At 36.5% G+C, this 16899-nt stretch overlaps 2 protein-coding genes across 8 annotated transcripts in view; both read left to right on the top strand.

Moving 5' to 3' along the window:
- Positions 1 to 16899, top strand: part of lepr (leptin receptor) — an 847758-nt gene that overhangs the window by 191017 nt on the left and 639842 nt on the right. The gene's annotated exons all lie outside the window — the stretch shown is intronic.
- The window catches only part of pde4ba (phosphodiesterase 4B, cAMP-specific a), a 338467-nt gene that overhangs the window by 98794 nt on the left and 222774 nt on the right, over positions 1 to 16899 (top strand). For all 7 annotated transcript variants that reach the window (XM_087257474.1, XM_087257475.1, XM_087257477.1 and 4 more), the window contains one exon: positions 35 to 130. In XM_087257474.1, the coding sequence (XP_087113600.1) occupies positions 35 to 130 (96 nt within the window). The remainder of the gene's footprint in view (positions 1 to 34; positions 131 to 16899) is intronic.

The raw sequence follows: 16899 nt of genomic DNA, 5'->3' as shown, positions 1-16899 counted from the left end.
TGATTGTGTGGGTTTGTGTTGATGTTTTGTGCAGGAGTGTCAGCGGAGCAGGCCTGTACAAGACAGGGAGAGGAAAACTTCACAGAAGATGAGGAAGAGCCGGAGTGTTCTAACTGTGTCACCTAATGAGGTAGGGAATCACGTTTGCCAAATTTTCAAGGAAAAAATATACCACATCAAATTCATACTGTCAAAATTGTATTTACTAAAAACTACATTTGTAGGAAATGACAAGGTTAAACTCATTTATTTTAAGCAAATACATTTAGCATACTCAAATGATTATATGGCTCTTGAATTTTTGCACATTTTTTAAATGCATGCTTACACGTTTTGCTTGTCTAATGTTAACTGTTAATTTAAATTAAAGCAATAGTTCACTCAAAAATGGTTTACCCACCCTCAAGGAATCCTCTGTGTATACTATATGGCTATCTTCTTTCAGACAGCACAGCCGCTGTAGTTTTACCTTTTATCCGGGCTCTTCCATGCTGTAAAAATGGCGTAATGCCTCTTTTCTTAAAGTTTCCAAAAGCACATAAATCTGTTGTACTATTTCTAACAAAACATTTCTAATTTTAAAATTAGAAAGTTAAATCACTGATATCCGGTGGCTACCAAATGTGTAGCCTTGACAATTATCACCAGTTCATGTTTTTATGTGTGAGTGATTCAATTTTTAATTAAACTGATTTGTTTAAATGCTGAATGATACAGACATTCTATCATTAAAAGGGCACATATGATGAAAATCAACGTTTGTAAGCTGTATGGACAGATCTGTGTGTAGGCACAGTGTGTCCACAGTTATATTGGGGTGATATAAAGACAAAAAAGTAACTATTTTTAATATTTCCTGACGTAAAAAATTAGATCCAAATCCCTCCCATTTTGAAGCCCACCGCATCGTGAAGTAGGAGTTGATTGTTAGCCGAGTATTAACATGTTCATCCCAGGCTCATTCTAAAAACATACCTCTGGATACATTTCTGGAGGCCATGAAATATGTCCCAAGAGATACATATTTTTGCAGTTTTTGTTTTTGTAAATCCGTTGTGTGCGCTTTTTCATTTCTCAATTTTTCTTACGAGTGCCATTCGCGCCTGCTGTTCTCAAATAAACCCAGCAGAGGCTGCTATTGACTAACTGTTTGACTGACTGACTGAACGACCAATCGACTGACCCACCCTCCTCTTTCCTTAAAGCCAACCAATTTTATTGATTCACCCGACTACCCACTTACCTAAACCCAACCAACAATTTTCAAAAGCAATCCAGTAAAAGAAAAGCCCTCAGCTGATTTTTTTACGTTTTCAGATTTTACCACATCCTTACCCAGTTATTTACTTGTTTATTTTATTTGTTGGATTCTGTTTTGTCTTACAGCTGGTAAGCGTGAAAATGAATGGCATCATACTGGCCCGTTGCATTCGTTTAAAAAATTTAATGCAGCCATACGTAGCTCTGGCTACATAATTTACGATCTCCAGAAACGTATATAATGCTATGTTTTCAGAAGGAGCCTATGTTGCAACCTGTCTCTGTAGTAGTACAAATAATCAACAAAACAGGATGTGTGCAAAGCAACTGGGATTAAAAGATCTGTTCAGCTCTCTGTGATCATCAATCATCATCATCAATTGTGATCAAGAATGAGTTTTACAAGTTTAAAACTTTTTTAATATGTACACGTGCATTAAAAACTGCGTGTTTTTAATGAATTACAGCAATTTTACTGTCTTTACTTTATCACTTCAGCCACATCAGTACAATTATAAAAGAAGATGCTTCACTTCTAGTTTGTGGCCATTAATTCAGGTTTATTTTGTACATTAACATAACGGATATCCATGCAGCAGTGTGTATTAACGTGTATCCTGTCACATTTACCATGCATAAACAGTGCAGTTAAACATGCATGCTATGTGTGTTCCCTCTGTGTGTGTGTGTCTGTCTGTGTTTGTGTATGTGCGTGCACTTTGTAACAGCATTGTGTGTGACTCCACAACAAATACATCAAATAATCATTGGGAAATTTCTTACTGTGGTATTTCTCACAAACACTACATGAGATCTGCTTTCTTAATGTCTGTCATTGTATTCTTTATCTGATGCTGGCGAGCCGGAGATTGAGGCACACTCTGACAGCCACGTGGGATTGGTGGGCGGGGAAAAACTAGGCAACAAAAGCAGCTACAATGTGTTTAGAGCAGAAAATCCCATTTTTGTTAAAGGTATAATAAATAATCAGATGGGTATTTTAAACTGAAACTTTACAGACACTTTCTGGAGAAACAAAAAAAAAAGACATTACATTTTTAAAAAGTGTTAAAACTAACACAATCTCACATCAATTCGTAACTTTTTGATTTATTGGCTTATTCGCATGAATTCCTCCGATCTAATTCTCACAATTTAGTACGATTTGCTCAGCTCCCAATAACGGTTTGGTTAAGGTGCCAGACCTCCTTTTAAAAATCGTACAATTTTGTATGACTTAACTTGTACGAGTTCCTAAAAATTAGCTACTAAACTGACAAAATGTAAAATACTTAAGTTTTCTTGTGAAATCAGGCTGGTAAAATAGACCCTGTTGAACTGGCAGTTAAATGTTACCCAAATCCAATTTTTTGCTTATACGTGACACAGATCGGATCTGTTCTACGACCGTGCAAACACAAAAAAAGATCGATTTCAGGCCTTTCTGTGGAAATGAATCAGATAAAGATCGGATAAGTGACAATGCGACTATCATGTAAACTAGCAGGTCGGATTTATTGAGACATTCCGTTTTGTACGTCATTAAACTTGCAACGTTGTGATACTTCTCTGCGGTTTAATGACGAAGAAGGAAGAGCGTGTGTGGAGACACAGACCCTGTTAACAACAACAACAGAGGAAACACAAAAGATGAAAGTGGTCAGTTGCCACAATTTGCTCCCACAAGACCTGAGATCTCTCTCTTACCCACAAATTTCCCTGAATGGTGGAGGACACCATATATAAACCATAGGCGCAAGCTGCGATGACAGCCCTTTCCCTCCTTGGGCGAACTTCGCATATTTTGCAGAGCTAAAAGTCAAGACAATTGCTTCCATAGTGGCTAGTGTGGCACAGACGCTAGAACCCGCTTTTATGCATTTGCAACGTTAAATTGTATGGCCAGTGTAAACACTTGAATCGGATATGGGTCACAATTAAAAGAATGTGTAAAAGGACAGGCAAAAAAAAATCAGAAAAAGGCAACAAATCGGAATTGGGCATCAAGACCTGACAGTGTAAACGGGGCCATAGATGCCCTCTAAAGTATAATGGTTCAATAAAATGGCTGGAGGTGCATCATACAATAGAAATGGTTCCACATCCTTGAAGTGGGAACAAAAATGACTGAGACAGGATGGGTTAAAAGTAAAAAGGAATGAAGAGGAAATGGAGAGGTGCAGGAGATGTGTCCCCAGATAAGAGCTGAGCCAGTGATCAAACCGTACAAAGAACTCCTTGACAATCAGAGTGTAGGAAGATGCGTGTCTGTAAAGATAAACAGTGAAGATATGGTGCATTTCTTTTATCTGTCTCTCTTACCCATCCCTACACTTGTGCAGCACTCTCATTTCACTGCGCAAATCTCTGTTTCTATATCGTTTCTAGCTTCCTCTTGTTTAGTACACTTTTGACTTCCTGTATGTGTTTTGCCGTGTTTTAGCATCCGTTGTCTTTGTGGTGTTTCATGTGTTGGTTGACCTTGAAAAACAAAATGCAGAGGATAAAATAGAAGATAAACCAATTTTTAAAGGGCACCTATGTTACCCCTTTTCAAGATTTAATAAAAGTGTTTTGTGTCTCCAGAATGTGTCTGTAAAGTTTCAGCTCAAAACACTCATCAGATTATTTATTATACCTTTCATATAATAGCTAATTTGAGCTCTGAGCATCTTGTAGCTGTTTTTGTGTGCCTCTATCTCTGCCTCGGCTGCGTCAGATAAACAGCACAGTGACAGAAATGAAGGAAGTAGATCTCATGTAACGTACAGTATGTGAGAAATACTACACTAAGAACTATCCCAATGATTATTTGATGCTAATGAGTTAATGAGTCGATGAGAATGATGAGTCACACACAATGTCATTACAAAGTTCACCCACTCACAGACACACACACAGCGCATGTGTTTAACTGTGCACTGTTTTTGCACTGCAATTGTGACAGGATAAACATTAATACAACATAGGCTCATTTTAAAAATGTAGCCATATTGTTTATACAATGCTGGAACGTGAATTAGGTATTTCTTTTATGAACGCTACAAGACAGTATTACCAGCTGTCTGCTTACCTCCGTATGGACAGCTTTCTTGCTGTAACAAGTTTGTTCCGTTAGCTCGCCATGTACATTGGCGGACTTGAGATGCAGAGAGGAGTTGACCACGACAGTTCCAGTAAGCAGGTAAGACAAAAACAACCAAGTCAAAAAATAAAATAAACAAGTAAATAACAGGGAGCGAGACAGTGGTGCTGTCGCCTCACAGCAAGAAGGTCGCTGGGTCGCTGGTTCGAACCTCGGCTCAGTTGGTGTTTCTGTGTGTAGTTTGCATGTTCTCCCTGCCTTCACGTGGGTTTCCTCTGAGTGCTCCGGTTTCCCCCAACTGTCCAAAGACATGCGGTACAGGTGAAGTGGGTAGGCTAAATTGTCCATATTGTATTAGTGTGTGTGTGGATGTTTCCCAAAGATGAGTTGCGGCTGGAAGGGCATCCGCTGCGTAAAAACTTGCTGGATAAGTTGGCGGTTCATTCCGCTGTGGCGACCCCGGATTAATAAAGAGACTAAGCCGACAAGAAAATGAATGAATGAAGTAAATAACTGGGTGGGAATGTGGTAAAATCTGAAAACATGTTAAAAATCAGGCGAGGGCTTTTCTTTTTCTGGATTGCTTTTAAAAATTGTTGGTTGGATTTAGGGAAGTGGGTGGGCGGGTCAATCAATACTATTGGTTGGGTTCAGGGAAAGAGGAGGGTGGATCAGTTGATCAGTCAGTCAGCGGCCTCTAGTGGCTATATGTGGCTATACGTGGAAACAGCAGGAGGAATGGCACTTGTGAGAGAAATTTGAGATCTCAAAAAGCATACACATCGGCCTCTAGTGGAATTGCAAAAAACAAAAACTGCAAAAAACAGACCGCATTCCTTCTTCCTGTTGCTGTTTACCTCAAAATGGGTGGGATTTGGATCCTATTTTAGCATCAGGAAATAAGAAAAAAAGATTTGTTGTCTTTATATCACCCCAATATGACAGTGAACACACTATACATCCACACAGTTCTGTCCAAACAGCTTACAAAAGATGAATTTCATCATACTGCAGATTAACATAAGCCATACTGTATGTAAATTTAGGTATATATTATCATTTTAAATTAAATGCCACAATGAAACTATGAGTAACCTATAACTTTATTCTGTATATCCCTAATTATTATTAATCTTGAATTAACAAATGTTCGCATTTGTAAAAGTAGCAGTGTCTAGTAGCTGTGGTGAATATCAGTGACTAATAATGATATTTAAAGGCAGTGTATAATAAGAAGGTAAACCAAATTTCTCTGGTTTCGATATGAAGGTTAGTATGTTGTTTATGTTCGAAGAGGCACAAAAAAAAAAAAAATAAGGAAATTAAGGTATTCATCATCTCTTCTTGTACATACATTGACAGATGTGTTCTGTCATTACATTCTAAGACATTGTGTACTTTAGTGTCAATTTTTTGAGCATTTTATTTAGCTGATTTGTGGCAGTAAGCTGTTCATTAAAATTCTTTTTAATTTTTTTTTTGTAAATAGATGACCTATTGCAGTGGTCACCAAACTTGTTCCTGGAGGGCCGGTGTCCTGCAGATTTTAGCTAAAACCCTAATCAGACACACCTGAACAAGCTAATCAAGGTCTTACTAGGTATACCTCAAACACCCAGGCCGGTGTGTTGAAGCAAGTAGGAGCTAAAACCTGCAGGGACACCGGCCCTCCAGGACCAAGATTGGTGACCCCTGACCTATTGTTTGTTTTTTGTCCTTCTTAAGCTTTGTATCTATGCCAAACCATAGAATAGATATGTGGTTTTGGAATTTGGTATAAGGATAGAGAGCCATCTGAATATTAACCACAGCAAATGTCAATTTCTCTAGTACCAACCATTATGCAAATTTGCATGCTCTAAGTAATAACTTTGAAATCGTAACAGAGTTGATTACATTTTCCCTTTAATTTATTGTCCCAAGACAATTCTCAAATAGTCCAGAAATGACTTTGATGAAGGACAGACATATTATAATGATATGAATCATGGCGTGAACTGATGTTATGTCCATATATGGAGCATCATGTATGATGCACCCAAAATAGAGATTTATATTTCCAAAGACATGTGGTACAGGTGAATTGGGTAGGCTAAATTGTCCATAATGTATGCATGTGAATGAGTGTGTATATATGTTTCCCAGTGATGGGAAAATACATTCAGTTAAATAGACTTAAGTTAACATTTAGTTGTTTAAGCGTAAAATTGGATGAAAGCATACTGTATAATTGCTTGTGCCTTCAGTACCAGCAGGCTAATGCAGAAACTCCATTGAAAACACTGGAGTAAAATAAACTCATTTTAAAGACAATTGCAATTAATGCAGGGCTTCTTCTTCAGTCTGAGATGCACTTTATATCGAATATCTATTAGGAAGCAAAGATCACTGATTTGAAAGAAATCAGACTTTTAATGTGGCCCTTTTATAATGGAAAGGCACTGAGGGTGGCTGACTGAAGTTAAAATTGTGTGCACATATACTCCATTAGGCAATAAAGTATATTTGAATTTTGTTAAATATGTAACCATATGTAACAGTAAGTTTTAAGCACTGTATTGGCAAGAAAATCTTCTGGAATATTTCTTTAGTTATAATTGATGTCACTCCTTCACAGCTGTTAGCTACTGACCAGCTCATTTTGCCTTGTATTTGCATGGATTTGAAGGGGTTTCAGATTTTTGACACTCTCTTTGCTTTCTTTGCTTTGTTGTTTCACAATTTCTGTGTAAGCCTGCCTCTCCCTTAGAGAATAGAATGAAAACGGCTGCTTTGCTCTGCACACTCTATCCCAATGGACATAACATACTTATTTTATTTGCACTTCTGAAGTGTAAAACTGATTGTTTATCAGAATTCTGATTTGAGTCTCCTCCTGAACATTCTTCAGTTTATTTTCTTTGATGAGATTGCTGTTTGACTGTGGCATACAGTCTGGTCTTTGGCCTTGGACCCATTACACTGAACTCACAGAGCTATTTAAAAATTAATAGAGATTGTTGCCATTGGCTGACATGATGAAGACATGAAATGCTATGGATTGATTGTGCAACCACGAGGCCCATACAGATTGACATTTAACAGGAAATATTGAATATAAACCACAGAGCACTACAAACTCAATATATTTTTTGCATTTATATTCTAGAGATTTCTGTTTGCTGAGTGTGTTAACGTATGCTCTGTTTTTAAAACATAGTGAGATGCCTACATGGCCAGCATTAAGGCATCATATTTGAAGGTTGTTTTAAAATGTGAGCATTTTTGTGCTGCCATGCAAAATACCAATTTTTCAGTTTCTAAGGCATACTGTGCATACTCAAGTATCTTTCATTGAGGAGCCATGAAATGAAAATAAATCCAAGAAGGCAGGCGAGTCCACATTCCACATTTATTTCATTCAATACAAAGTAAAAATTGTTTGTTCATTCAGTGTTGGTATTCAGTGCAGTTTATCGAGGAGTTGAATTCCTGAATTACTCTCAAATAAGTAATTGAAAGGCCAGCAAAATAGCTTAATGTCCTACAAAATGACTAAAAGGATCAATACAATGTATAATATTAGTTAGTTCTGCTAAAAATGTAAAAAATTGTGGCTATTAATTACACTTATAGAAAATGTTCATACAGTATATAAAACTTGTCAAAAATGCACAGAAAAAACTAAACAGTAAAAAAACAAACTAATGCTAAGAGGGGTTTGATTAACAACATTATAATATAAACTTAACATAAACAGAATGTATCAACTCCAATTGCAAAAGCAAATGGTCAGATTTTGATTTATTATCAAAATAATTTAGTTTTTAGTAGATTAAATGTTCACCTTAAGAATGACAATATGTACTAGCAAAATAAACATAGTAAATTTTGATTTCACATGGCCCTTATTATGAGTAATTTCTCATTAATTTCCATCATATGTAGACTATGTTTACATAATAGTCCAGCCTGATCTCACAGGGAAATGTAACTATTTTACGTTTTGTCAGATTAGTAGCTAATTTGTATGAAACTCAATCGTCTTTGGAGGATGAGCAAATCATACTAAATTGTACAACTGAGATGGTACAAATTTGTACGAATAAGCCACTATATCATAAAGTTTCAAATTGCTGTGAGATTGTGTTAATTAAACAATGATGTAGCCAAAAACAGAAATTTTCCATTGCATTTTGAAAAAGTTTCAAAGTATCTGTGTTTACCAAATACAACAGGCAAATTCACTGTATTACAAATGCCAGGCCAGTGTTTGCCTCTGTTAGTAAACTGTACCTTTAGGGAAGTGATGATGTGTCATTGGCGGCTCAGTGCTCATGTCTACATATAATTTGCACTCGTCTTTAATCTCCTATCTCCTATCTTAACACTTACTATGCATGTGCATGATGTCATCATTTTTAAAGACTTTTGTTCTCCGCTGTTTACAAAAACATGATAGCATTTTCAAAACTGACACATTTATGCATTTTTAGTCCCAAAAAGGATGGTGTTGTGTAAATGAAAAAGAAATCATTCACATTTTTTTTCCAGTTTTTGTCTGAAAATGTCATATACTGTAAACGGCTCCTAAGACAACTTTCATGATTTCTAGTAGTCTTAAACAATGTAAGGTAATTTAATGTAATAAGTGAACTTTAATGTAAAAACATATGTATTATTCCTTTACACTTTTAATTCTTCATGGGTTCATAAAGTATAAGATGTGTTTGACGGGATTTGTTGCTATTTTCAGACTAACGCAAATGTAATTTTCACGTTTTGCGCCACATTGCTTAAATAGCAAATCCATTTGGGCTTTTTTCAGTTCATTCATGACAATTTGCATTTGTATAATGTTATTATTATTAGCAGTATTATTTATTCTATGCATATTTATATTTGTTTTAATAAAAATAAGTTTAGAGTTGTCCATCATTCGGGTTTTGGAGACGTATGCGTTGCTATATGGGGCATTGGAATGGGAATTAAGTGTGTTTAGACAGATTATTTATTCATTGCTGGAAATTAGAACTGAATTTAGAAGTAGTTTTGAAACAAATTTTTGCACTTAACAAACGACATTAAATATGCAGACTAAGGGACGTCTACAATGAAGTGAGTTTCCACCGTTTCCTTAATCCACAAAAATAAAGGAGTAAAAAGAAAAAGAAAGTAAAGAAGCCGAATGGAGGCGGCGTATTCTTTATTCTTATGTTTTAGATTGTCTGTTTACTTGTTTTCTCGCTAGTAAAGCATTCAGTTTTTCCACTTACAAAGTCTGGAATGTAAAAAGCAAACAGGCAAATAGGCATGACACAGCTGACACTTAAAGGGAATGACAGATGAGACTTTGATTGGTTTAATGCAAGTTATACTTAAAACAATGCCATAACTTATTAAGAGAATAAGCATAACCCTGTAAGCATGCACCAGGGCACAGAGCATATTTTTCTTCCTTAAACAAGCAAAAGTTGATTCACTAACCACTGTCTAACCACTGTAAACTGTCAAAACTCCATGCACTGTGCCCAACCGCCTAAATCTGTGAACTAAAATGTAATTATTATTGCCATATATTTGAATGTGGTGTGCTGAATATTTTATCTTTATTAGACTATCGCTCCCATGTGGAGCACAGTTTGTGTTATTCAAGGATAGCTGCTTGTGTAGAGCGTTCCAAATTAGTCACTTATGAGGTTCGGTTAGAATGCTGCCAAATAGAAGTGCCTATTTTGTCTGTTGTTTTGTTTCTGATTTCCTGCCCAGCCGTGAGATGGGCACAGATCCAGCCGGACTGCTCTACTCTTGATCCACTGACGTTTCTTCTGCACTTTTCTTCTCTCTCTCACTCTTGCTCCTGCATTTGCTCCCTGCTTGTCAAACACTGATGCTTGACAAACCTTCTTGTTAGCTGCAGGATTTGTAAGAAGGTGTATGTGTTCTGTTTGTGTAATCGTGTCAGCCTCATCTGATAAAGCCAGAGAGACACTGACATAAATGTCAAGCAGCTGCAAGTTTCAAGATTCAGTTGCCGTCAGTTGAAGATTTTAAGTATTGGCATAGTAAAACAAGCTTTGAGACATCTCTATTCCCTTCCTCTGTAAAAAAAGTGAAGCTAGAACAATCAAAGATGGCTCCTAACCCTCTATGGCATGAATTATTGTTTTAGGAGGAAAATTATTCACCCTAATTTTTGGGTGTTTGGGGGTCCCAAAGTAAATCAATCATAAAATGTGTTCCCCCTAGCCCCCCACCAGATTTTGGTTTGTTGCCTCAAGGCAACAACGTGCAGTTATGGCACTAAAACACCAAGGTTTGTATATTATTATATGTGAAATATATGCCATAAATACATTAGACAAAGTTTAAATTTAACATAAACAATAACAATGTGGTGAGGGGTGGGGCAGAGAGCCGTGGGAACGAATCTCACGGAAGGAGCTCTGGACTATAAGAGGAGGAACGATGGCAGAGGAAGCTGATAGAGGTCCAGGCCTCTCTCAACTTATGTTATTACACAGTTATGTTGTGTTTTGGTTTAGACGGCAGTCTTCGTAAGGAGCTTATTTTCTTTATTAAAACTTCTTAAAAGCTTGTCGGTTCTCAGCCTCCTTTTTCCTGGCTGACAGCTGACTGTGAACTTATTTAATCAAACACCAGCCATAAATGGTGTATTGTGTTCTCGTTGGGTACCAACTAAATGTACTCATTTACCAATGTTTATTATTCACTGTGGAACCTCAGAAAGCAGATATTGGTGGATGTGAAGGTATGAGGATGGGAGGTGTGTGCCACATTTTTGTCATTTGGCTTTAGGTCAGGGGTGCCAAAATTCGGTCCTGGTGGGCTGGTGTTCTGCAGAGCATAGCTCTAACCCTAATTACACCTGAACCAGCTACTCAAGCTCTAACTAGCATACTAGAAATCGATTGGCAGGTTGGCAACTAAACTCTAGTACTAACCTCTGCAGGACACTGGCCCTCTAAAAAGGCTAAAAAATGTCTTAAAAGCATCAATAAAAAATCCTGCTACACAATAAAATTTGTTTTTAAAGACAGAGAGGAAAAGCATCAATCACATTTAATTAGTCAGAAAGTGCTTTACCATTGGCCTAATGTAAGAAATAAGTAAGAATGATAGGTTGCTAGTACAGTTAATTAGAGTACAAAAACACAATTAGTTATAATTTTGGGTCCCACTTTATATTAAGTGCACATAATTATTATGTACTTACATCAACAAAATAAATACAATGTACTTAATGTGTTCATAATGTATTGCAGAACATTTCTGGTGCTCTTGTCTTGGGATATGGTATAGGATTATGGACAGGTTTGCTAGTATGGGTAGGTTTAAGGGTGGGTTAGAGTATAAGGGATGGACCAACAGTGTAATTATGAATATAATAACAGACATAAATTATATTTAATCAAACATAATTACAATGTAAAACACAATAAGCACATTGAAACAAGTTATTATTTTAGTATATATTAGTCAAGCCCACTTAATATAGTAGGTCCTATTTTTGTTAGAAACAATAAATACATGTTTGCCTTATAACAAGTGAAGGCAAATTTAAATAATCTAAACTGAAACTAATTCTTTCATTTAGCCGAAATACATTATTATTAGTAAGGTTTGCCTTTAGGCAAATCCACTATTGTTGTTTTCCATACTTATTATTTTAACTACAGCTCTAGAGGTGTAGTTGCAAGCATACAAGTTTGCGACGCAGTTTGCAAATGTTCGTTGGAATAATAGATTTGGGAAACGCCAAATCAAAGAACTATGTTTGTAACAACGGAACTTGTGACCTTAATTGGCTAACGATGGTTTTCGGAAACACACCCTGGGTCAGTTGGCATTTCTCCTGAGTTGAGTTTCCTCTAAGTGCTCCGATTTCCTCCACAGTCTAAAGACGTGCACTGAGTAGGTGAATTGAATAAAATAAATTGCCAATAGTGTATGTGTGTGAATATGACAGTGTATGGATGTTTTCCAGTACTGGGTCGCAGCTGGAAGGGCATCTGCTGTGTAAAAGATATGCTGGATAAGTTGGATAAGTTCACTCTGCTCTGGCTACCCCTGATGAATAAAGAGACTAAGCCGAAGGAAAATGAATGAATGAATAATTGAATGAATGAAGCAATGAATGAATGTGTGTCGGTGCTGATGAAATAGTGTGAACTGAATAATGAATCAAACTGCACATCATGTTTATTTTGTTGCTTCATACAGTCTGCAGGGAACTTCATGAAAAGTACTTTTTTTTGCATTTGTTTTTTTCCCTCATCATATTCAGTTTAGACCGCCAACACATTTATAGCTCAGATAACCACAATTTTAGATTCAGCAGCAGTGAGGATGGTGCTGGAAGAAAAGATGGGAATTTGCAAGCATATACAGTAGCACCAGACAATAAAAACAACAAGTGACAATATATTTATGTTCAGCTTTTACACTAATGCTTCTCCGCATTTTACGCGCGTTGCTAAAGTCATTTTTCTGCTTGGTTGTATTTGCTGGTTGTTCCATCTCATGATTTCAGATACAGCTCTCAGCTAGAGTTTAGATTGCTTGAGTTTCACCTTGCAAGCATGCGACTTCGTCCTTGTGTGCTTTCAGATGGAAGTCTTTGTGGTGGCTGTGAAATTGAAAAAGAATTGTCCCTGGTCTTTGTGCAGTTCAAACATGAGGTCAAGAAGTGTACTTCTGTTTCCGCTTTATTTATGTGCACTGTCATCTTTCAAGTCTGTCCCTCTCTGCATGTTTTTTCTTAGTCCCACTGCTCAAATATTCTGCCAGTATGCAGTCTTTGTTCATGGATTAATAGCGTTCCAGTGTACTGTTATGATGTTTCTTCTGTCCAGTGTTTGAGGTATTTCTTTGTTCTGGCTTTAATGATTTGGCTTGGCTAGCTAGTCTTGTTTGCATGGCCAAGTATTGCAGTTGAGAGAGCTTCTTTTTTGATTTAGACCTTGACGTTTAATAAATAAGGGTTTATCAATTTTTGAGGTGCAGATTAAAATTACTCACCAATAATTTACTAAACTTTATTTTTAGTAAGGACTGGTTAGTTTCTTGTTTCTGGTCAGTACCTTGATGTGAGATCACATGGGAAAACTAGCTTGCTGTTGGTGGTGGTGTTTGAGAGGGGTGCAGGGGCCGCTCAACCTGTGGTCTGCATGGGTCCTAATGTCCCAATATAGTCATGGGGACACTGTATTGACATTGAGCATTGAGTCTTTCGGATGAGACCTTAAACCGAGGTCCTGACTCTCTGTGGTCATTAAAAATCCCATAGCACTTCCTGTAAAGAGTAGTGGTGTAACCCGGTGTCCTGGTTAAATGACCTCCCTGTGCCATCGTCCTTACACAATTGTAAAGCCCTTTGGGTGTATGGCCATTGGCAATAAAGGAACTATATAAATTAACACTAATTAAGGCCTCATCTCCTATTACCTTTAAGAGTGAGCTGCTGTCATGCCTTGGCACATTTGCTATTTACTCTCCATGGCAGACTATGCAAGCAGATAAAACTGCTTCACTAGAGAGGAAGTGGATCTGTTCATGGCTGAGGTTAAGAACCTCCACACAGTCTACAAAATGAGACTGATTCCACCAAAGTCCCCTGAGATAAAGACTGTGTGGAAGTAGGTAGTGGTTTATATATTAATGTATACATTAATAATATTTTACATTTTAATGCTTTAATTGGCATTAACATATTTAAAGATGTTTGTGTGATGCACCACATCCCTGTGTTTTTGCCTCAGTAAAAGTATATGTGCTTGAACAGGCGTATGCCAATTTATTTTAATTTCACCATTGACTTTAAACCATCTTTTAGTTGATCAATGACGCTGCCTATTTCAGTTGGCTTAAAATGCAATGCGCCAACAATGATACCTGCTTTCAAAAGGGTACCAAAAGGCAGAGTAAGACACGCAGCTGAACTCTATTGGTTTACAGAGAAGCATCACTAGATTGTGCACAAGTCAGGACAATCAACAGCAAAAAAACAAAGGAAGCGCTATTTTTAAATACACAGCCAAGACATAACACCCTAATATATACATATAATAACAAGCCATGGTCGACCCAAGCTCAAACAAACCTTGTTGTAATCTTGATGAACAACCACAAAGCCAAGAAGAGCAGAATCTACCCTGTGTCCTGTAGTTTACAAGGCTGTCTAAAGCTGAGCTGATGATAATAGCGTGCAAGTAATTATTGACGTGCTTCTGACATCCGATCCTTTCAGAAACGCACAAACGTGAGAGTTAAGCATGAAAAAAAAAACAAAAAAAAAAACAAAAGAGCAAATAATTTTTTAAGCAACCTAAAACATGAATAAGCTGCCATATTTAACTATTATCATCCCCCTTTAGTCTATTATGAACTCAGAATGACGGAATTACTTTCTAACAAGGTTACATGTGCTGGTGAAGATTTAAGATACAGATAAGAGGTTTGCACTAACTGTGGGCTAAATGTTGCGTGTTGTTTTTTTAACCCAAATATGGACTAAATGTATGCTGTGTGTAGTTTTGGTAACATCTTTGAAACTGTAAGGGGCTTTATGTGTTCATATATGTTCTATTTATTTATTTACTTATTTATTTATTTATTTATGTAATCACGAACGTTACAGTAGGCTATTACGCCTATAGTATTGATCTGCAGTTATATAATCAAATCATGTTCATGAAAAGGTTTGTAATAAACATGTATACACAAGTTTTTATGTGTATAAAGCATCTGTTTGGTGAGAAGTGCTTCTCATATGATTTGTGAACGACCCATACAGCTTTACTTTGACATTTCCTCGAGCGAGAATGATGGCGACTGAAACTTTCTGTCGTAAACCACACCCACAAAAAGAGTACCATTCGAACACTTTTGGCAGTGGAAATGTAAGCCTGATAAAGGTGACCTGTACCGACCCGTACCATACCATACTGTACCACTAAGTGAAAACGGGCTATTAGTGAAACCTGCAGAAACTACATGTACACGTATGAAGCCTAACCTTCTTGACCTTTCAATCTAGGGTGAAGTCATTATGTTTATAAAAATAATTAGGGGCAAATATAGTATGGTATAAGGGACAAAACTATGGAAGTGGTGTTCTTTGTAATGCCCTGGTTTTAAGCTGCATCATGAGATGTATATTCATGTTCATGAGTAGGCAACAAGTGCATTTGTATTTCAAAAAAGTGTTTTCATTTAATTTCTAATCCTGTTTTCAACCCTTTTTAATGCTTTGTTGCAACTACTATATAAAAGTAAAACACAGCACTACCAACACCCAGGTCATGGGTTTGATTCTCAGAGAATGCATGAATTTATAAAATGTATGCCTTGAATGCAGTGCAAGTCATGTGGATGAATCCATCTGCTGAATACATGCATGTAAATGTAATGTAAATGAGTCTCTGTTGGGTTTGTGTCAGCTCAATCCAGTCTCCAGTTACCTTTAATGATCCTCTTTATCTGCTCTGGGATAATAAGGCTAATAGTCTTTCACAAAGGTACTAAGCATAGTTAAGCTACTTATCTCATTATATTTGTTTTATGATTGCTTATAATTGGTTGTGAAAGTGTGTCTTTACACGTGGGTACATCATGTTTACTGTAGCCATACAAGGACAAAAAAAGAAAAAGGGTGAACCATCAAACACACTTTTGCTTAGAATGTTTACATATTGTTATCATTAATAATTGACAACAATAATAAATAAACAAACAAACAAACAAACAAATAAATAAATAAATAAATAAATAAATAAATGTATTTAACAATAAATTATTGTTAATAATATTATTATATTATTGTTGTTCATTATATAATAATAATAATAATAATAATAATAATAATAATAATAATTATTATTATTATTATTATTATTATTATTATTATCGTTGTTGTTGCTGCTGCTTCTGCTGCTATTGTTGTTTTTATATGGCTGAAACAGGTTTTTACCGATATTACACCAACTATTATTATTGTTGTTAATTTTTTTAATATCAGTGAAACCATGTTTACAATTAAATAGGAATAGCTTTTTTAAAAAAATCCAATGTAATTGTCAAGTATTATCAACTAAGTTTTTAATAATTAAATTAGTCCTAAAATTACTATTTAGTCCATAAAATGCTTCTTAGTGTGTCATGAAGCATGCTCTTCTGAAGTTTTTTGAAGTCAAAGACAGTAGAGCAGCATATGGTGGAAGGTATTTTGTTTGAGTGCCTGTGCTTTAGGTAATGTTGCTTTGAAGGAGACAAGGTTGTTCCGTGGAGCACAGGACTGTTTTATAGCTGGGAGCGCCACTGCATTAGTCTAATGAATTAAAAAGGGCCGTGGTCTCGGGTGACTGCAGGCTGTGAGCTGACCGCAGACTGTTCCAGACACACGGACTCTCTGAAGGTCACCTTGGTCATCCCTGCCCAGGCTCCTGTGTTCATTCAGAGTTCATTCAGGGACAGAGCGCTGAAATTCTGGCCAACAGACCGGATAACATCAGCGCTGGCCAATCGCAAAATCATATGTTCATCGTGAGCTAATG

This window comes from Danio rerio, chromosome 6, assembly GCF_052040795.2.
Source record: "Danio rerio strain M-AB ecotype USA chromosome 6, GRCz13ab, whole genome shotgun sequence".
In the NCBI taxonomy this organism is placed as follows: Eukaryota; Metazoa; Chordata; class Actinopteri; order Cypriniformes; family Danionidae; genus Danio; species Danio rerio.
Note: the sequence above shows the minus strand (reverse complement) of the source record. Positions and strands in the feature narration are given on the sequence as shown.